General features: G+C 44.3%; 1 protein-coding gene across 3 annotated transcripts in view; it reads right to left on the bottom strand.

Moving 5' to 3' along the window:
• Positions 1–1,980: 1,980 nt before the first annotated feature.
• Positions 1,981–22,919, bottom strand: part of GCNT4 (glucosaminyl (N-acetyl) transferase 4) — a 34,718-nt gene continuing 13,779 nt past the window's right edge. Inside the window, exons 1-4 of one of the 3 annotated variants that reach the window (XM_064438324.1) lie at positions 22,446–22,539; positions 18,276–18,488; positions 7,043–7,105; positions 1,981–5,520 (exon numbers count right to left, since the gene is read on the bottom strand). In XM_064438324.1, the coding sequence (XP_064294394.1) occupies positions 4,173–5,519 (1,347 nt within the window). In that variant the 5' untranslated portion in view covers position 5,520; positions 7,043–7,105; positions 18,276–18,488; positions 22,446–22,539 and the 3' untranslated portion in view covers positions 1,981–4,172. Of the gene's footprint in view, positions 5,521–7,042; positions 7,106–18,275; positions 18,489–22,445; positions 22,540–22,919 lie in introns of those variants that run through there. The other 2 variants (XM_064438325.1, XM_064438323.1) reach the window with 2 other exon arrangements.

Raw genomic sequence — 22,919 nt, 5'->3', positions numbered from 1 at the left:
CATGTTATATGCAAGCATTTCCACTTAAGCAAATCTCTGCTAAGACACATACATGGCAGCTCTGTAGCAAGAAAACATATTGCCCTATCTCCCTTTAAAACAAAATGCCTCATCCAAAATTTCATGTCTTTTGCTTTCTCCCCTTTCTAAGAAGGATTGGCACTATAAAGATTAGAATACTTTAGCCATAGAAAAATCAAAGAACCCAGTAGTTCTGAAAAACGGGGACCAGGATAGAGTGTTCTACTGTCAGCTTGAAACACCAAACAGCGCTGGGGTACTCAGTACAGATTTACTGCATCATAATAACAGGTCACATTGTTCTGAAGTATCATTTCTATGTGAGTCGAAATGATCACCACCAAGAATGGCAGAAGCTCTGTAAAACCACCAAACAGAAACAGATATATACCCGAACTAAAAATCAAGGCCACAGTGTAAACACACACTAGTATGCCACATATACTCCATGTTTGCTGCCCCAAAACTGGCTTTCCCATGTTTACACATTCTGATTCAAATGCCACAGCAATGACATAGCAGCCACAGAAACGCTCAACAGGCCAAGTCTGGTTTAATTACAATTACAGATTAGGTGTCTAATCTTTCCTTTCATGTCCTTTTATTCCAATGTCAAAGAAAATATGTAGCGAGGCATTTATGTTTGTATACACTATCCTTCTGACTCCATGTCCTGCCTAATAAATTCACTGGTGAGACAAGTTGTACAACTGTTGTCTCTCCATTTCTTTCATTGAAGTTCATTATTTCCTTCTCTTCGTCACTATATTTCTCCATATTAGAACACATTCAGCATTTTTGCTGTTTTCAGCCACTAACAAAACAGTGGGCTGGACCCGTACACAAGTGCTAACAGCCAAGAGCAGCCCTAGCACCCTGCCTACACATCCTTCCTGAAAGGGAAAATCACATTAACTGATAGTCCAGCTGCTCCATGCAGCCAGCACAGGGCAGGGTGGATGGAAGAAAGACAGAATGGGGGTTGTTCAGTAGAACAAAGACAGAGAGAACCATCTAATACATGCAAATATACATGCATTTCAAATCTGTGAAATAACTAACACGAGGAATCTTTTTCAGGAAAAGTGAGGAAGGGGAAGAGAGGAAGAGGAAAAAGATGTCTGAGCTTTACTAAGAAAAAAAAAAAATCCCTGTGAAAGCAGAAAGGCAGATAACTGCCTATAATCTAAGTTCCAGCCCAAATAAAACGTCGTCTTTGCTTTGCCATAAACTAGGTTCAGCTACTTTTCTCACAGAGAGAAAGGTGTTTGTGGATCATGCCTCAGGTCCATTTTCAGCAAAGACAGACCTACCTGTGTAAAGCACAAAGATAATGAAGTCAAAGGTAAATAATGAAGTTGTTATCCACCCCCATAGTCTGACCACTTAACTATGATATAGGCATCAGTATGACATCTACATTACTGAATGCAAAGTCAAAAAAACAGAGACAAAATTACTCAAAAGTTAAGGAACTTATATTTTGGCTGTTCTTTTTTCCTGAAACATTGGAAAATGCTGCCCCAGAAAGCTGCAGAATCTTCCTTAGATATCTGCAAGACTCCCTGGCACAAAGCCCAAGAAACGCAGGCCAAATTCAGTGTCGATCCTGTCACGAACAGGAGGCTGGGCTAGATGAACTTCCAGCCTGAATGATCCTCTGATTTTTGTGACCTGCCTTTCTACAAGCTTGAATAGCATTTAAAGGTACCTTCAATAACCAGAAATATCCATAATTCATCAGAAAATCAGCACTTCATAAAGTTGCAACTATGCCTGTACGACTTGTACTTTCCCAGCTAGCAAACATACTGCTGTAATGGGTGATGCTGCCTCACACTGTGCCATATCTGCATCTACTTCTTCACTACCTAGGAAGCATGAGCAGCCTTATTTCAAACTGGTTAAATTACAGGTATCGTTCAACCCAATTCAGTTAAAGTAGCACAGAGTTGCATGTTGATTAAAATAATTTACTTCAGTTAAGTTTATAAAGATAATCCAGCAGCACATTAAATTTATGGTAGAGCAAACCACTCAATACAAATGGGGATGTGTATATACATACATAAAACCAGTTTAAGTAAATAAATTTTTTAAATGTATCATTAAGCATCAATTTATGTGTACAGAGAGCTGTGGCTTGGCCCTCTGGGATCCTAACATCCTCTTTTATTAACTTTTTTTCATGTGGGAACTCTCTACTTCAGATATAAGTACTGATGTATGATTCTGTAAATACTGTCAATATTTCATGTTCTACAAAGCACCTATAAATCACATCAAGTCAGGACAGCCCTGGGCAGACATAGCAAGTCACTGAAGCAAGCAACACACACTTTAAAAATAATCCTAATTTATTTCAGAAAGAGTACATCAAAGAAATAGTTGACCTGTGCATCCACAGACTCCATAAATAGTTTGATAAGCAATTAGTACCCATAGATTTTTAAGAGGTTAGAAAGACAATAGAACATGGTTGTTCCATTTTACAGCTAGAACAGCTGAAACAGAAAACTCAGATGTTTGAGGTCTCATAGGAAATCAGTGTCATGAATGGGGAAAATGTCCAGCCACTTCTGTCTCTCAAACTCAATCTTAAACCATAGATGACTTGACCATGCCTAAATTTATCAACAAAAACTGGGACCAAAAAATGAGTTGTTTTTTTCAACTCAAATAAGAAACAAAGATTTCTCATGGGTACGAGACATGGTCATTATTGCAGCAATTTGTGGACAGATAAGACCAGATATCCCCAAGTCACTCATGGGAAGAGTGACTTATTAAAAGCCAGATGGGTAGAAAGTGGCATGGGCAAGCTAGACCCTAGGGTCCACTGGAACCACCGAAAATGAACCGGTTCCAGAGAAACCTCCAAAACGCCAAGAGGCGTTTCTGAGTTGCAAGAGTTTCTGCAGAGACCCCTGCACTAACGAACACCTCCCTCACACTGTAGTGTGGGGAGCTCAGCTGCAAGGAAGCTCTTGGGCCGCTTCACTACCAGAAGGCCTGGCAGGGCCATTGGAAACAGAGGCTGCTAGAGAACAGTTGCTCTACAGCTGAACCAGGGCTTGTGCAGGCGTCTGTCAGCTTGGGAGCATGGTGGCACAAGGCCATGAGATTTGCACAGAAAGACACTTCCACGCAGGGTCTTAATTTCTGAATATGGCTATGCTTATGATTACCGCTTGACTTCGCATGTTTTGCATTTCAACATAGCACCACATTGCTGAACACTAGTTAGAAATAACACTTGTTATCTGCTGTATGTAGACATACTATCTCAAGAGGACTTTGATTTCACAGGAGGATATTTCTACAGGCAGAGATAGAAATAAGGCTTGACCTCTTTTGGCATTTACTCTAAGGGGCTGCAGAGACTGTCCTTAGGGGACGCTCATATACTGCCTTTGAAGAATAACAGTGCTTAATTCTGTTTCAGTCAACCACCACCAATTTCATGGGCATGGCACAGCACCTGAGCACAGGCTTCACAGAAGGAAAAGCAACACACAGATGAGCTGGGAGAAGAGAATGATGCTACAGACAACGCTGTATCTAAGGATTTTCTTTCCCTTATACCATCCAGTCATATTCACATTGCAAAGATCTTTGTTAGCTCTCACAGATGGGAAGTTTGGGACTTCAGGTGAAGCCACACAGCTCATTTGGTGTCGTGCTGATCTCTTTGTTTTGCCTGTGAGCTGGGCACTTCCAGTTTTCCTGAGGTAGCAGGTACAGAGGTCTTTATTACATACCTTTAAGAAAAACAAAAGTGAAGGAAAAGGGGACAGGCAGACAGACACTTTGGAGTTTCTTAGGAAAGATGCAAACACACTTGATGTAAAACATATTTCTGAAATAATCCATTGGGACAGAAAGTGCCAAAGCCTCCAAAAGCAAACCTCACCCTCTCAGATCACCCTGAAGAACAATTACAAGATTATTGTGGCAAGTTACAAAACAGTCAGTCAAAGAGGCATGACTTTTCATAAATAAATGGCCAGGCACCTGGCTCTCCAGGGCCCTGAACTTCATGCAGAATAGACGTTTTGCTTGCTACCATCCTGCAGTGGGGTCAAGGCAAAGGAACTGCAGGCACCGTGCTATAACAGTACACGGTACTGACAGCAGGGAAGACAGTGCTGCTATAGTGAGGCATTCATAGAATTTATGTGCAGAAAGTATTTATCAGAGGACAAATGTACCCACTCTTTCTGTTGCTCTGCCAGTTTTTCTGCCAAGCATTTTACCAGGATAGGGTCTACTTTTGAGTCAAACTTGTTGGCGAACCAGTGTCCATAATCCAGAAGCCATCTTAATTCGGCAGCCCCATAGATGCAGACACTGCGAAGGTGGGTGCCAGTGCAGGGAGGATACAAATGGTCTTCAAGATAATTCCATTTTACCAGACGAGTTTTGCTTTGTAAGTCTGTTATGTCCTGGGCTGACCTTGGAACTTCCCCAGGGACTCCAGGAACACGTACAAGAGTGGCCCAGAAATGTTCATCTGGAGAGTATGTATCCCTTGACCACTCAAAAAAATCTTTTGCAAGAGAGCTTTTAAGGACATGTTGAATAAATGCTCGGCTTAAAACAAAATAGGCACTGCCTACAAATACCTCAATATTATGAGGTGGTGGATTCTTGGAAATGTTGGTTTTTACAGGAATCTGCATGTATTCATAAGGCACTTTCATAAGTTCATGGTGATAAGTAAATCGTTCTCTTTTGCTACTGCTTGGCTTTATAGTTTCCAGCATGTTTCTTCCGTCAAGTTTCTTCAGTTCAGTGACCAACTCAAAATTAGACCTTAAAGGGAAATCTTGGCCACACAGGTTAATTACATACTTCCAGGGAACTGAAGAGTCCATCAAATCACACAAACAGTTGAAATCTGCTTGCAGCCGTGAAATATGTGCATAGTCCACTGTCTCCAATTTTGATGCAATGAAAATATTGGGGAAACATTTAGCTAGATTGTTCATTGCAGATTTGAAACTTTTTGCTGCTTTTTGGTCATAATGGATGCAGTAAATATTTTGATGACTGTACAGTGAATGTATGAGCCTTTCTACCATTATCGCATCTTTGTGAACAACCAAAGAATAGGCAATTGGAAAACTCTCCTCCTCAGGAGAAACAGGTTTTAGGTGGTATTTCCTAAGTGAACGATACACGTGGCAATCACTTGTCATTGCCACGACATCTTCATCAGCTAAATCAATGATCTCTTTTCTTCTTATCTCTAAACTCTTGCCAATTTCATGGGGATCTTGTTCGTATATAGATGAACAATTAATTTTATACTGGAACTCATTTCTAAGGTAGAAAGAAGTGCTGAAGAAGTGCTCAACCAAAAAAATGCCCTTAGAGGGAAAGAAGTGTCTTTCAACATGGAGGAGCTTCAGCAGTGCAATCAGCCACCCTGTAACACACAGAATTAGGATCTTCCTTCGTGTGGGACATTTGTAGGGACACTTGTGTCTCTTCATTCTGCAACAAAACAGAGACATCATGGTATTTTAAATCAGGAACAAAGCATCAGAGAGAATTCCAGCTTCTAACAAAGACATGTGTGCACCTGGCTGTCTACAGCATAAACACCACCTTAGCAGGACAGGGCACTGGAAATCTGCAGTTTCTTCTTAATCATCATGTTAATTCAGAGGCAGATTGACAATAACAGGCAAAGATTTCATTCCCCTGAATTGGCTGACTGAAGGCAATAAATCAACCCAGATTTCAGATTATTTCCAACTAAATAAGAGTGTTGGAACAAGACTCCCACTGCTTATTTTCCAAACCTTTTTTTTTATTTCTTATGAGTCATAAACTGAAGTACAGCAACCCCTGCATTGGCAAAAACATGACTGTCCTCTAAGTGAGTAGGAAGGAATGTTTATTTTCCCAGGTAACTCCAGGGGATTCAATAAGAGCAGCAAGGGGATCTCTTGTGAGTCTGCAAAGAAATGTGGTTAATGGTAGATATTAGTATTAAAAAAACCCAAAAACGAAAAGATTAAACTGAAGGCTTTAGAATTCAGTCAGAGCATCCTCATTGTCTCCAACACTGGGGCTGGCCGATGAAGATGTCCAAGGGGAAATTAATTTCCTTTGCATCCTCTCACAACAGGGTCTAACAAGGCCAAAGCCTTCCTGTGTCCAGATTTCTTCTGGAAAATGCTGCTAACCTGCCCTGAATAAAGAGGCAGATGAAGACACAGCACTTCCGTCCACTGGAATGAGTATATGATGTAACCTTTTGAAGGCAGGAGGGATAGTAGTGAGCAATAGCGCATCTATCCTGCTCTCTTGCCATGTGACAAAACCTTGGATGCAACTGCAGAAACACACATGGCCCTTTTTTATGAAGCAGGGTATTTAATAAAATTCCTGTGTAGCAACTTAACAGCTGAGGTATTACCACAATAAAAGCTAAATACAGTGATCCTCTTTCCAAATAGCTTCACTTTACCAGCTGAGTAAAGTGCAGGGATAGCACTGTTGCTATCCCTGAATTTAAATTAGACCAGAGTCCACACCCAGGTGCAGCATTAAAAACTTACCTCTACTTAGCTTAAACTAAGCTCTGCTTTGTCTCTAAACTGAACAGCTCCCAGTATTTGCTTGTGAGAATAAGGTGTTCCAGAATGCTTCAGAGTGAATAAAATGGTGGGGCCACGACAAGCGGCTCAAGTGTCTGCAGATCCCACGTATGCGTGTAAAATCAAGTATTGAGGAGTGTATGCAGCACTTACTGCAAGACCAACAGGCATCTTTAGCATTCCCACCAATGTCAGGTCTTGCAAGCTGTAGCTTCAGTTAAAATACAGTCTGTCAAGGCAGACCTGCTTCATTATTCTGTCCCCCCTGACTTTCCTTTTCCCTGTGCATCTTTCTCCTTGATATTTCTCTTCTAGGGCCAACAGAAAGGAGAATGAAATGCCACCTCCTTGTTTCACCTGAGGGTGCCAGGTATAGACTGGGGAAGGGTGCAGGGTGAGCCAACACGTACCTATTTTGTAGAAGCCAGACCTCAGCAGCTCTCTGCAGGTTTTACAAACAGCCTCCAGGTACACTTAACAAAGAGAAAAAACAGATCTATCTCCCCATGAAGCCAAAAATCCCACCTTCCCCCTTAGCAAGCAGATGCTTTCCTTCCCCTTCTCCAAATTAATCCCATATTAATGCCTAATCCAGGTGTCCCCCTTACCTACTTCTTTCCTGTACCTATATTCCTGGAGAAAAGTTGCTCTCAAAAGCCAGCCCTAACCAAAGCCAGGTTTCCAGCCGTGTGCCAGAAGCCCTGCAGGGGGGAACAGAGTTAACCTGCCCCCGCTTTTCCATTGGAGGGAGAAGACCTGTGTGGTGCAATCTTTCTGCGAAATCCACCCTGTGCCTCTGCCTGGTGGTCTCCCTGGCTACCAAGGACAACCCTTACCACTCCTGGCTTCTGACTCAGGAATCACCTCATCCAGGGAGGGAATCTTCCCTTCCTCTCTACTTCCCTCAAAAAGGCAAGAGATCCTGGGCAAAGAAAAGGAGGGAGAAAACCAGCATATCCTCTGCTGCTCCAAAACCCCTCTATCTATGGTAGACCTGGCCAGCTTCCACCTATTGCCAAACATTCTGTTTCTGGAATGTTCTATAACAACAGAAGAGCCATCATGCCACACTTCCCTACCTGAAACTACTAAACTAGACCACTGAAGCCCAGTGTGGTCCGGAGTTCAACCAGGATGTGCAAGAAATCACCTGCAGAGCACCAAGGAATCCGTCTTTGCAGCTGATGAGCAAAGGTTCCACAGTCAGCTCCCTAAATATTCCTATGGTTTTTGGCACTACCAACCACAAGACACTATTGTGCCATATAAAAAGGCAGTAGAAATCCAGAAGACTGTGGTCACATGGTTCAAATTCTGTGTGGAAGAAGGAATTAAGATGCACTGGTGAGAAATCTTAGCTCCTTCACCAAATCCCTTGTTTATGGAGGATCTCCCCCTGATTCTGGCCAGCATTTGGTCAGATGAGAGCATCAGGAGCCAGCAATTACATCCACAGCCCTGTCTGTTTGTTCATTTTGGGTTTTTTTGTTTTGGTTTGGTTTTGGGGGTGTTTTTTTCATTTCTTGTTTGGTTTTGTTTTTGTTTTTTAACAACACACACTATATCACCACAGTGTTCCAGACAGAATCGGGCCATGTGTGACCCCAACCATTTTCAAGCACTCTAACATCTCTCCAGCAGTGCAGGTCACCCCTATCAATATCCTGCTGTCCCTCCCACTCCATCCTTATCACATTAAATTCATATTCTCTTGTTGTCACATCCAAGACCCTCCACAGCCGGGCTCAGTATATCAGTATGAGGGCAACAGCTTTGCTTTTTAGGAATAAATTGTTTGCCTCTAACCAGGATAAGGGTAGTTTCTGCAAAAGACCAGGACTTCTTGCGCAACAGCATGGGACCAGGGAATTAAATCCCTTGGGACAGAAGGGCCACCACAAATCTCATCAGGTTTTGATTCCAGTGCAAAACTCCTATTTCTTTACCACATGCATCACTTGAAGCCCCACTCAGACATGGCAGTCTACTCTACATGCAGTCCTCTCTGGAGGAGTTTCCATACTATGTGCAGGAGCTACGTTCCCTCTTTTGCAAAAAGATTTTACAGTAGACAGGGACCTTGGCATTGCCACCTTGCCTTGTTTTGTAAAATGTTTGCACTTTCTTTTCTACATGTGAGAAGACTCCAGCAGAAATTAATGGAGACTGATGTCATCTTGTGACAAACACATATCACATAATTGGTCTATATACACATAAATACAGTGTCTAATCTGGTCAGGGCACTTACTAGCTCAGACGCAAAGTATTGAATGATTCAGAGAAGATAAATGGGTGGTTTTATTTACCCTTTGCATCTGTAATTCAGGACCAAGAGATGGTCAAAGAAAACAAACATGCAACAAATACAAGGGAAACACATTTGTGTTGTGTAACAAAACACGTTCTTACACAACACGTAATTATAGCCTGTCATAAGGTACCTTAAAGACCATGAACTCAGCAGGATTCAAGAACGAATTAGGCAATCAGCTGCCTATTGAGAGTTTCCAGAGTAACCTTCGCCAATACATAAATACTGATGGAAAGCTAAATTCCCTGGAACCACGACATCAGGCAATTACCAGCTGCCAAGACTTCTGACTGGAAATTTTTACCGACAAAAACATTTCTTGTGACCATCATTCTGTTCTCTGAGTCTGCTTTTATCTACTACTGGACCAGAAGAGGGATTGCTAGTTAGATCCATGATAGAAATATTTGCATCCCACAGAGAATGGCCAGGTTTTCCACTGGTATATTTCACTGTCATTTTTTCGTATTTTCCTCCCTGCAAGAAGCTGTTTTGGGCAGCTTTACACCTTCAAACACTTCAAATAATTCAGTTTCTGCAACTGCACAAGCTGCATGTTGACAACAAATGAGGAACAAAGATGGTGGGCAAAGGACTGAGTGAGGTGGAAAGGTGAGAGAGGAGGAACAAGGTGGAAGAATTTCACACCCTCCTGAAAAAGTTTGGCCATCAATTAAGTTCTTTTGCTCTCTGAACACTGTGTTGGCCTTAGTCAGCAGAAAAAACTCTCCTGAGGAGACCAAGCAAAGGCTGAGCCTTGCTGCTCTCAAATTGAAACTCTCAGTCCTCCCCTTCGAGACACTCTCCAGCTAGGCTCAGCTGTCTGTGCCTGCCTAAGGCAATGATGCTGAGCTTGCAGAAGGACCAGAAAACACACGGCACTCTTCAAGCAGGCAGTGGAAGTCCACTCTCTCCTACATGCTTCAATCCAGTGCACACTTGTCATTTTTTGGGAGGCTGCAGAAAAAACCTGCAGCTCTCCTGTGGCTCACACAGCACTCATAAAACCAGAGGATAGGGTTTTTCCCCTGTGTACTGAAAGCACTAAAAGTTATGAACCGAGCTAAGACCAGCTAAAGGAAGCACTGGAAAGGAAGGCCAAGCTGAAGGCAAAAGCATGCTAGAAAATGCATATAGGATATACGCTAGAATTAGACCTTGGTTTCTACTGACCTGCAGCAACTGGGGGAGAGAGGAGAACATGGAAATAAGAACAGCAGAAATAATACATATATGTCTATAGACATTTATATATATACTTCGGGTAATACAGCAAAGATTTGGCGAGGCAAAGTGAAGTATGGCCTGATCACAGGGGAATATCTATGGAAGACCTGTTGCCTCAATATTCACTTCCAGCTACTATCAGCCAGATGTGCAGAAGTTTCCCTGCCTGTGAAAAATTGTTGCTTCTGCTTGCAAACTACTGAATCTTATTCCAGCAATCCATAAACATAAATTAACTACTAGTGAAGCTGCAGGTTACCCAAGAGTTTGCAAACCCCTACAGTGGGCACATCACAAATGTGAAAAGCGGTGTTTGTACCCGCTCACCAGCCGTAGGCAATCTGCCTGGGTAAACCACATAGCACACTCAATACCCAAGCTCATACAGCAACACTGCCACAGCAGTAAAGTGTACGTCTAAGGCCAGAGAAGAAAATTGAACAAATGGCTATTTGTCTTGGCTTTTACAATACAGATCACTATAACAACACAGAAATGTTGTATATCTGTGAGAATGGGACAGACGGTCTCTCTCTGTGAGAGACCGTAATTGCTTGAAATGTTAACCTCTTGCAAGGTGAAACCAAAGGAAAGGCTAATTAAGGGTAGATTAAAGGCTGCTTTTAGGATTATTTTGGGAGAGAAAAAAAAAGTATTAAAACTATTCTAATTCTAGCTTTGCTGACGTAACATTTCTAAGCACCACCAGGCCCTTACCCTGTGGACCTCCCTAAGCATGCCTTTGGGGCAAGGCAGCTGTCGTGAGCAAAGACTGGAGCACATCATGCATGTATCCAACCGGCCATGTTTAGAAGCAACACCCGGAGCACCCCACTCCTCTCCCCCTCCCTCCCACACCAGCCCTGGTGCAGCCCAGGCTCTGGGACTCTGCTCTTGAGTGCTGAGAGGGGGACGGGACAGGATTCAGCATGAGAGCACCGTCGCCTGCTGGTGACATTCTCCTGTGCCTGCCCTTTGCCATCCCAACCCTGACTCCTGTGAACAAAAACGGGGAGAGTTTGCATAGTCAGGCACTCGAGGAGGGCAGGAGCCCCAGGCCTTAACTGGGCATTGGACTTCTGTCCAGATCCTTCCCAAGTTATACAGCCCTTTCACGAACCCCAGCTCTCAGGGAAATCCTCTCCTCTCTCTGCACCACACTTTTGCTAAACCTCCCAGATTTTACCCTTTCCGTGTTGGCCAAGAACAAACACCCACATTTGTATCAGCCTGATTAACAGACCTATTATCAATTCGTTACATCGAAGTTTAATCCACAGCAATTCATCTGAAGATTTCCATCTGACAAATCTGTACTTTCCTTGTGGCTAGCACCATAATGCAAGACACACAAAAATTTATCAAACTCTAGGAAGCGGCTCTCCCGTCACAACTGCTGCTTGCATTCAGAGAATACGGACAAAGTGTCCATCCCCCAAGCATGAACTACACCTCTTAGCCTCTCACAGATCATGCCCTCAGCTGCAAAGATTGCTGTGTCAAAGGTTTCTTTATTTATAAAGCCACGCACACCACCCAGGATTCAATCACAAAATGAAGTCTGGTGAAGCTGTTGGGAAAAGGAGGAAATTCTCCCCCCAGGCACTCAGGCTTCAGGTGGGCACACTAGTGGCTGGGGAGCAGTCCAGCTAAAAGCTTCCACTGATGAACCGCAGTCATTAGTTACAACTGTTCTGGTAGACAGCAAGGCTCTAGTGTGCCTTCTGCAATATTAAAATTTAAAAGGCAGTCCCTGAGAAGTGTTAAGCAAGGGTCAGGTGTGCTGCTAACACCAGATTAAACCTGGTTGGAAAACCCTGAATGTCCCACTCTGTAAGCCACGTGAACAACCGGCTGCTTTTGTATTTCACTGGCACTCCTGAAAAACATGCGTATTGCCTCAACTCAATATATTTCTTTCAAATTCAAAAGAAACATTTCCTATTTCAGGATTTCTTAGTTAAACTGAACTGAAAAAAAGTTCTAAAAGAAATAAAATTTTGAACAGGAACAAAGTATCAGACATGCCAACAATCCATGTTTTGCTTGGTTTGCAGTTCAGCTTTTTTGTTTTGTCGAAATTAGGCTGGATTAGAACATGTGCTGCTTCTTTGCATTTCTCATAATAAAGATGTTCTCTTATGTTAAAATTTGTAAAAAGTAGCAGCGGCAATCCTGGCCTCCAAGGCAGGCTGTAAGAGGGAATGATGATCTGCCTGCCTAAAAAGCTCTTCTGCATTTTCACCTAAATACTGTGTAATTTTTGTTGCATTCTGATCTAAACACATTGGCTAAGGCCGCTGTGCATTATCACAGAGGTAGCAAGGTCATTGCAAGTGAAGCATGTAACTCTCCTATTTACTTTGGATTTGTTATAGTTTCATAACATCAAACATCTAAGATGCTGTGGAAACAACAGCAGTCAGTGTAAGCTAGATTTAAATTAGCTTTGAGTGTGCCTACCTGAAGTTTCACTGTATTTATTGAATCACTGCAAAAGCAGACCTTCTAACCTGTTGCATCTCCTCAGTGCTATGCAGACAAATAAACTGTCATGGTTCAGCTGATGAACTGCATACCGGGGGTAGCAGAGGATATCTCCTACCAACCCAGCACCTCTTCCTGGGAGGGAACTAGACCACACATACACGAAGAGGAGTGGGGAGAAGTCATGCGTGCCTCCCTGTAAGCCCACACCCCTTGAAAGAAAAGTTGCAGCTGCTGATACTGTGTTGGAGGAAGAACAGAACAGTCATATTAACCAGCTGAGTCTGTACATGATGAGATGTGGTGGTCCAAATTTCTGCTCTGAAGAGCCTTCTGTGAGTATGTAAATTAATTTGGGAATAACATTTTTTACAAGGTATACATCCATTCCTTCAGAGTAAAAGCAACTTTAAAGCACCACTCCTACTGAGAAAGCTAACCATGCCATCATGCATTATTTCATAGAATCATAGACGGGGTTGGGTTAGAAGGGACCTTTAAAGGTCATCTAGTCCAACCCTGCTGCTGTGAGCAGGGATATTTCCACTGGATCTCCTGAGGTTGTCCCACAACATCTAGGAATATTTTATGCCAGGGAGTAGAACTCAATGTGGTTAACTTACTCAGAGGTCTTCTGGATTTGGTGTAGCAGTAAACCAGTAGAGAACCTGCTCTGTATCCTGGTCGCTGTACCACGCATGTGAGACCCACCTTGCCCAGTGTTTGTCAAACTAAGCATCTAAGGCCCCTCTGTAGCTGGTGGAAAGATATAAGGAACTGCAAAGGACCATCAGTTCATGCCAGTGCACAGGCTGTGAGACAGGCTGAATGAGGCGTCACTGGGAAAGTCACCTCCCCAACAAACAGGTGCCAGGACAAGAGCCCAGCTTTTGCACCAGCACCGTGAGCTCTGCCAGCAATGCTTGCAACGGCGCAGCTTTGGTGTGCCCCCGGTGTGAAGCATTCTGTGAGTAGCAGCAGTGCAGCCAACCCTGATCCTCTGCCAGTAACGCTGCAGCAACTCCTCTGCCCCAGAGCGGCGCGCAGGAGCAATGGAGAAAAGCCAGGCTGGAAGCTGCTTCAGTTAGCACAAGCCTTCAGTCAGCCCAGGAGAACCAAGCTCCTGCTCTTGCTAACCTCCAGTGGCTTGTATCCACCAGGGTTATTGCAGCTTCAGCCCTCTTTGAGGTCACACCCCTATAAAGGGTTAAAGAGGGATTAGAGCAACCCAGAGAAATAAGACAAGTTCCCTTCAGCAGTGCAGAGAAACTGACCTGCTTTGGGCTCATGCTGCCTCTTTGAAGATGTGTTTCACTTTACCATGACCCTAATAATTTACATATGGAGAGCCCTGGTTCCTGAGAGAGCCCAGGACTTCCATGCCGCTCCTCACACTATTATTTCTGCTGTTTCCATAAACCCGTCATACCTGGAATAACAGCAACTCCCAGTCTGTGCAACTTGGTGATGCCAATCATTCTTGCACAGGAGGAGTCTGCAGCTCCCTTCACCCTGAGCAGGAACAAATTGCCAACTCTCACTTCCTCTTGCTCTACACTGCAAGTCTCACCTGCAGTCCACACAGCCAACTCCCTCTTGCATCCCTGTATCGACAGTACAAATCAGAAAATATGAAAACTGCCTTGCAGAAAGAAGAGAGTGAACCCTCTTGGCACTGAAGAAGCTGCCCCAGCCCCTCCAGAAGCCTCTGTTCCCATTTTGCAAACAACTCATAGATGAGTCTTTATTCTTGGGAATAAAGCAGTTTCCAAAAAGTTGTTCTTTTACAGTAACAGCTGCATTATTCAAGGTAATTTTTCTTTAACTCAGAAGTCAAAGACCTGTATGTATTTGCATTTTAACATCTATTCTTTTCTCCTTCTCCCTATCTAGCAAAAACTCCTGCAGAACAAACTCAAACATTAAAAACAGTGAAGGTTCAGACACGCTACTTTTCACAGAGACCATTTCTAACCAAAAAGTACCCAATTAAGAGCTTGCTTTAACCAGTCCAAAAAGGGCAAATGTGTCATTGGCCTCATCAAAATCAGTGGTCTTCTTCCAACCTTTCCTATGCACTGCAGAGTTGTTCCCAGTTTGTCTGCATTCAGATCACACTGATTTATTAACAGCTCACCAACCACTTTATTTGAGATTACAAGGAATTTTGCAGCTCCCCAACTTTTCATTCCTTTTCCTCATTGTGTCTTTTCTGATATAGCTTGTGGTCCACTAAACACAACTGCTTGAGTGATTAAAGGTAGAAGCTGCTATGTGGATCTACAGAGCCCATGAGCACCCTGGATGCTGCCCCCAGGGTGGAGCTGTCATGAACCACCTGGATCAATCATAGGAAGCCCAGAGGCTGGTGGGGTCAAGATGCACCAGGAAGTCTTCCCACAGGCAGAAGGATGAAAGTCTTGCTTTGAAGGTTGGCTTTTGTCCAGGGAGGCTGGAGGAATCTCTGCTCAGAGCAGGCTGGCCCCTTGGAGGGAAAGGGGCTTCGAGCAGCACCGAAGCAACAGGTCCAGCAGCAGGACACGCAGGCAGGGCTACCTGAGGAAGTTTGTAACCTGTCTGTCTGCAACAACCAATGCATCGCAACTTCCCTGAGGAACACAAGGTAAGTATCAGGCTCCCCTGCTCTGCCCTCTGCCAGTCCTTCCCGAAGAACCTGTTCAGTGGGTAAGCAAAAGTCTAAGCTCAACCAGCAACTATGGTGAGCTACAGAAGAACAAAAGCCACAATTTCCCTTAATGCGTAGCCCTATAGAATTTATACTACTTCCCTTCTACTTTAGCATTACACATCAAAGAGGTCTATGACTCTCTACAGCTGGCTACAAATGCCATAAACAATTTTTGGTGTCATGCCAGGTGGTAAGCTGGTGGCAACCATCTCTTTATCTGTTGTCACATCAGCTTGGGAGTGGTTGAGTGGCAAGACATCTTAACTGCTACCAGAATAGAGATTCTTGGAAAATTCAGGCTGTAAGTAGGCAGTGCTCTTTCCTCAGTGGACCTGAAAAACATAGTTCTCGTTACAAATGCTGTTGTGGGGCAAGCTGCTTTTGTGCTTGCCACAGAGCAAGAGTTAAGCGAAAAGGTCAAGTCTGAATGCAACTCTGTGGAAGGAGAGGAAACAGAGAGCAAACACAGGGGAGCAGGAGTGCTCCTACCCCACCATGTTGTTCTCTCCCATGCAGAAGCCCTTCTGCCAAAGCACAGCATGAACCAAGCTCCTTACTGATCACTTAGGTTAAAAAAATAAAAAGGGAATGGGTGCTAAGAAGGAAGAAGCAGCAGAACAGAGGATGGGAAATGACGGAAGAGAACAGAGGGAGGGATCAATGAGGCTAAGTGCTTTCATGTAGGTAACATTAACAACAGCAAATCAAAGAGAGCAGCAAAACAGGAGCTTTCTCTGACTTGCTGTTCCCCCATCCCTCAAAGGCATCTGAGGCAAAACCAGAGTCTACACCTTTCCTTGCAAACCAGGTCACAGAGTATTTCAGCAACCAACATCATTACCATATAATAGCAGGAACTACTGGAACAATTCCATCTCCTCCAGGCAAAAACACTCTGCGAAAACTTCTCTCTGTTAAAATACCTCTTTTTGCTTAATACACACCTGCTCGCATAGCAAGGCAAATTTGGTCAAGTTGTTTGCATGAGCGACACAGCTAGTTCCTTCTGGTTTTCCCTCTATACAAATCAAGTCACTTGATGGGTCTTGGGGGAAGGTAGAGGGGAGGGATGATGTTCCTGGGAAGCTGGGGAAGGAGCAAAGTAATGACGTGTTTTGCTAAGTGATGTTTTTGGGGGTTTCTTTTAGCAGACTCTCTGAATTAAACTTTTAACTCTACTTGATTATTCAATGCTGCTATCTGGGAAAATTAATTTATTCATGTGCTAGCGTTTACTGCTGCTAGCTGGTTATTTCCATTACAAAATTTTCTACTGATAGGCATCATAAAGCTTCTGTAGAAGTACTTTTTACTGGCATTGAATCTAGATCAGTTGATTCTACTGAGTTTGTCTGTTTCCCACCTGCTTTCCCTGCACTGGAGCCTCAGTCTATGCCCCCGTAACACAGTATCAGCCACTACCAGCTGTGTTCCACACAGCTCACCCCCTTGTTTTGGCCTGCCTGATGTAATACTTGCTTTAGTCTAAACGATGGGCAACTAAAGTGCTAAGTAACTACAATTATTTATATGCTGCCTATGGACATCTAATTGCGAGATGTGGAAAAATACACTATTAGTTTTAGACCCAAGCCTAATTAAATTTTAAGCCTGCCAATTTCGAGACCCTGAAGACTTAAAAAGCCAGAGTGCCCCCCAAGGAAAAACACAACAAAAATCTACAGTTTAGCACAGCCTGTTTTGTGCTTCTAGAAGAGGAAAGACAGCTGCTCACTACTTACACGGGAAACACAGGTTCACCAAAGATTTGGCGATTATGGGTATCACATACAACCTTACCCCAGTGCTAAACATGAGGACTCTTCACTGCATGGGATACATAGATCTGTGTTTCCCAATAGAACCTGCTGCAATGACAGTAAGTTGTTTTGCTTGCCTGTCTGCCGTTCAGTCCCAACTCTCTATATTTTCTTTAGAAAAGGATGGATGTTCGTTCCTAGTTACCTCCAGCACATTGGTGGTACCCCTAACTGCAGTAAAATATCTAACATTAATTCCTGCATGCCAGATATACGTTGAGATAAAACATGTCTGTGTCTCTGCTCTCTGGTCAGGGAAAGAAGCAAGTGACTTCTGCGGGGTCATGCAAGAAGGCAGCAGCACAAGGGAGAAGTGAACCTGGCTCCTCTCCATCCCCAACTAATCTGAACTGTTTTTCAATAACTTTTGATGGAAGCCATTCCGGTGGAGGTCTGAAAAGAAAATTCTCTCAGCAATCCCTTGGCATATCCCAAAATATTCGGTCCTGCCAGTCAGAGGATTTTCAGCCATGTTAAAGCAAAGGAGTGTTTAGAAAGCCCAGGGATAGCCAACCATGGAAATTCTCAAGCCTGATTGCTTATACATTGACTATTGAAATTTTATGACTTTAAGAAATAGAAGTGTCCAAGTGTCTGTGTTTGCCAAGGACTTAATGTGCCACAAAGGCAGGAGTCAAGGAAAAAAAAAATTTAAAAAACAGTAACCCTGGTAAATAGAGTTTACTCACTTCTAATTTGGGGCAACCCAGATTTTAACAGCTTTGTTCTGACTCATATGAGAGTTTAAAATACTACTACTACTATGGTGCAGAGAGGGTTAACCTTTACCCCCAAACTTCTGCATAACATAAAAATTGGGCCCAAAGGACCAGAACATGTATACATTGGCAAGGAGTAGCACCATTAAAGAGGGTGGAAGTTTCCTGTTAGACAGGGAGGCAGGAGAAACTGTACCATGCTGCAGAAAAGCTCCCATTAACAGCCCAAAATATTTCTCCATTTCCTTCACCTCTCCACCAAGCTGCTTGCAGACTCTCCCTGCTGTAAATCACTTTGTGTCAATTCCCCCCACATCAAAGCCTTCACCGCCAAAGTCACAGCCTGTCACGTCAGCAAGATCATTTCAAGGAGAGCTGCAGACCTACCTCCTGGACTTTGCTGTTGTCTCTTCTACTTGAGGAGCTCTTTAGGACGGAAGGAGCTCTTTAGACCAGAAGGTCTGCACGGGCATGGCTGTCTTAGTAGTTGAACAAAGCCCTGGTGTCTTCACCATCCTGCTGGTGCCTGCAGCCTTCAGCTTTATTGGTGTTTCAAGCGTGTATGAAGTCTGATGTGCAGAAGTAGCCGGGATGACATTACTGCTTGTACAAATTATGAAAGAAAAGCATAAAATGAAAAATAGTGAGTATTGAGGCTTTGTGTGATAAGCTGTGGAGGCCATTATCTGTATAATAAGCATATATGTTTGTTTATTCGCATAGCATTTCTAAGCGTCAAGAAGATGGGGGAAAAAAACACTGTAAAAAGAACAGATCACATCAAAGCAACCTAGTTTCCTTCTACAGCAGGATAAAGAGCACTTGGGGAGAGGCAGGGAAGTGCCCAGATGTGATGAGCCTCTGTCAAAAGCCTCACCAATTTCAGGACTCATACGGTACTTCAGGTGCCGAGACTCCAGGTCTCGGAGGCCTTGCTCCCTCCACAGATAAAATAGCTCCGCCACCAAGCCAAGGCCAGAAATTTGGGCAACTAGTGTGGCTCCCACAGTCCTGGTGATACCTTCTGAAACTGTTTAGATGCTATGGTCTGCATTGCAAGTTCACCTATACATAAGTATCTCATACGGTATACCGTGTCTCTTACATGGCAAGAAATATATTTTTGTGCTACTATACCTAAGTTTTATGTGTGTAATGGTTACAAAGAAATTTGAGGAACTAAACAGTGTCCTATTTGCATGTACCACCAAAAAAAAATCACAGTATTTTCCTTTGAGGAAAGCACAGCTGCAGCACTCTTAAGGCATATGTAGTGTTCTCCTCCTCTCCATCTGCATTTTGACCGAAGCATTGTGCACATCAGCCTCCTCTTCATCATCAGCCTTCCAGCTAACACAGATTTATGAACTGCACATCTCTGTACTGTGGAGCTTATTATTTGCGCTTTGTTCTCCAGTGTGGCAGGAGCAGCCTGAACCTCATAAGCTTCACTGAAAAGGGGTAAAGTTGACCCAGATACTGTCATGCCACATTGTGACTTAAGCATACAGGGAGTGCCAAATATTAAGTGGGGAATTTGGAAACTATTTTTGCTGGGCAACGGTATCAAAATTTATTGATAAAAAAATGAAAAGCATAGAAATATACAGATTATGGGAATTTCCGGTGAGACAAAAGCTCCCAGCACATGCAAAACTAGAAAAGTTCTGCAGACAGCTGTGCATTTTTTTGTGTAAGATTTAGGGTGCCAGCTTGTCCTTGCCTGAAAAGCAAGCATGCAGGAATAACGCCATCAAAGAACGATGCACCTCAAAAATGCACACAGGCCAACTGTGCTCCGCAATGTCAATCCAAAAGGTAAAGGTCTTTGATTAGCCCCAGGAAACCCTGCTCATGCCAGCAGCAAACTTCCTGATGCACCACTCAAGCCACATTGCAGTTACTCAACATGACAGAGCATGAGGATGTGTGGGTCTCTGACAGGCTGGTATGTACCCTGTCATATGATTAACGATGCATCTGTCTGGGTGTGACACAATTAGAGAACTCCTCTTTCTTCACAGTTGCCCCTCTGGTACTCAAAGCAGAGGCACCTGTGCATTGCGCTCAGTCACGTTGTAAATCCTGGTGAAGCCTTCTTCATTTTTAAGCTTTTCAGTGAGAGGTCCGATGAGGCTTGCCTTGTTGACAGAGTTACACAAAACTTATCTCCCTTGCTGGATTCGGCACCCTGCAGTTTTTGTTGCAGAAATGAGCTTTTTGTGACTCATCTGCTGTGTCTCTTAGTTCCTTTATCAATATTTCCTGGGAGACCTCAGAAAATGGAGTCACTGTATGACTCTTGCCACCCTTCTATAGCTGTAACAGCGACACAAACACCATAAGCTCCTGCTAGAGTCCTCTTAAGCACGGTTAGTGAGACCAAACTCGCTTCATCAGCACGCATCAGGACAGCCCACACTCCTTACTTCCTTCCTACCTGAAGTTACTTTGTCACACAGGCACACAGTAACCACCAAGACCATGCAGGTACACCAGTACCTCTGTGGTGCTCCACTCCTAGCTCTGACGAACAGCTAACATGCTTCCAAAATCCGTGCATCACCCTTTCCTGAAACCTCCCTGCTGAAGTCTGAAAATGCACTGTTTCTGTCCTGTTAGCAGACACAAAGCTTCTTGAAATCATACTGTACCTTGTGGACATCCACTGAGGCCCTCAGCCATATCTGGCCAGGCTAATCAGCTGCCAGGCTGACAAGATCTGTGTGATCAACAATCTCTGGACCTACGTGTTTATTCTCAAACATTTCAACATTTTCCAGGCTTCCCTGAATCGCATACATCAGCACTCACCAGCTTCTTTATACCTATGATAGCACATGGCTTTGACCCTTTGTGCTTTTTCAGTTTTACCTTTCATTAATTATTCCCAGTTCACCTGGACTACTTCTAAAGAATTTCAGAAATCTAGTCTCAGCCACCAAGGCATTTTTAGGATGATCACACACAGCCTGTTGACTGACCAGAATAATTTGCACATATTAGGCCAGAAAATAGCATGCACAGTACAGTTTATAATCCACAAAATCTACAGAACCTGGTACACAAGCAGTTTTCAGTGTCTAGTCCCCTTTCCTGCATCCCCAGTGTAATCTCAGCAAAATTACTGCCTTTAAAAAAGTTGTAGTCCTTAGTAATTACTCATTTATATGAATCGTGTGTCAAAAAGCACTAGCCAGCGTTGTTAGTGATCTTTAAACGCCTTTGCAGCTGGGCAGCATACAGAAAAATGCGCAAGGACTGGACCAAAATCCATCAGTATCAGAAGTACAAGACCAAAACAACAGGTGTGCAAATATAGTAGCATTTCACTTCCCTTTCTATGACCATCTCAGAGAAGCTACACGCGTGGAAGAACAGGTACATCACATCACATCCACAGTGCCCATCCAGCCCAGGATGTTGTCTCAGAGGACCCAAAAGCAGATGCTTGGAAGGAGGAGAAAGAGCAGAAGGAGAACAAGTACTCTCCAACATCTTCCCCACATGTTCTTTCGGTTTCCGCTCCTTACAGCTCAGCCAGCAGCTTCCAAAGCCACGGATCGCAACTGTCTACTTCCCATGAAATTTTTATTTCTTCCAACCAGTTGCTTTTGACCCCACAGAAGTTTTCTGACATCCAGTAGACTGGGGCAGGAACAAAAAACACTCTTACGGCTGATGTGGGTATTGTGTAAAAACCCACTTTCTCTTATTTGTTTTCAATCTTTTGCCTTCCAGCATCACTTGACTGTTGTTGTTCTTAGAAAGGGAGCAAGCGACTCCTTCCTGTTCACCATCTCCACCTCAGTTTCAAGTTTGCCTACCACACCTACCCTTCAGCTGTTTCTCTCCCGGGGTATCAAATGCAAAAAGGTTGCTACTAAGGAAGTTTATTTATTTTAAAATGTTACTATCAAAGAAATCTGCCTAACTCAAAATGAAACAGGATGGTTTGTGGACTAGATCTTTGGAACAAGTCAGACAATATTCCGTGCGGCAGGTCCTCAGGTGGGACACAGTGGATGAGTTAACCTCAAGGGAAGTTCCCCTTAAGGTCTCCTTCCACAAACCTTACTCTGATGTTAGTAAGACAGTTCACCCCATAATGAGGGAGAAGCTGCTACCATCTCTCTTTTCCTGACAGATCCTTGCTGTCCTGTTACTTGTTTCTTCACAAGCAAAAAGAGCCTCTTTCCATACTAAAGCAATGAGTAAGCGTACTTGGCAAATTAAATGCAGCTACAGACTAACGCAAACGTTTTTAGCCATTTACTAAGAGGCAAAAAAAAAAAACCAAACCCCACCAGAGCCTTCAGCCAACATCACACCAACCCGGTTCCTGTTACCAAACCACACGTTAAGTTGGTGTAACTGTTGCTTCTCTGGGAAAGCTTTCGCGGCGGCCGCAGGCGGGTGCGCGCACGGCGAGCCGGGCTGCAGGCAGGTGCGTGCCCCCGCTTCGGACCCCTGCAGACTCTTAACCACTGCCTCGTTCTGTTCCCGAGGCGGAAAATCCCCTCATAATTAACTTTTAAGACACACGCGCCTTCTTACCGGAGCTCCCCGGCAGCACCCGCCTGCACCGACCCTCCTCCTCCTCCTCCTCTTCTTCTTCTGCCGGCCGCCACCAGCGCCGCGCCCTGCCCGGCCCTCCCCACCCCCTGCGCGCCCGCGGAGCCACGCAGCTGCCGCCCCTTCCTCCTCCTCCTCCTCCTCCTTCCCCCCCCTCCCCTCCCTCCCCAAACTCCGCCGTCGCGGCCGAGCCTCCAAGTTCGGTCCTACGGCGGAGCCGCCAGGAGGAGGAGGTGAGCCGCTGTGGCCCCCGTGCGCCGCTCCGCGAAAAAAGTTAGGGCCCTGCTCCGTGGGCCGGGCCGGGCCGCCGTCCTGGGACGTGCCCGCCGGCAGCACACTCACCGGAGCGGAGCGGAGCGGAGCGGGGCGGCCGTGCCGGGCGGGGCGCGCTCCTCCGCTCGGAGACGCGCGTGGGTGTGGGTGCGTATGTATATGTGTATGTGTGTGCATGTATGT

Source organism: Phalacrocorax carbo, chromosome Z (assembly GCF_963921805.1).
Source record: "Phalacrocorax carbo chromosome Z, bPhaCar2.1, whole genome shotgun sequence".
In the NCBI taxonomy this organism is placed as follows: domain Eukaryota; kingdom Metazoa; phylum Chordata; class Aves; order Suliformes; family Phalacrocoracidae; genus Phalacrocorax; species Phalacrocorax carbo.
Note: the sequence above shows the minus strand (reverse complement) of the source record. Positions and strands in the feature narration are given on the sequence as shown.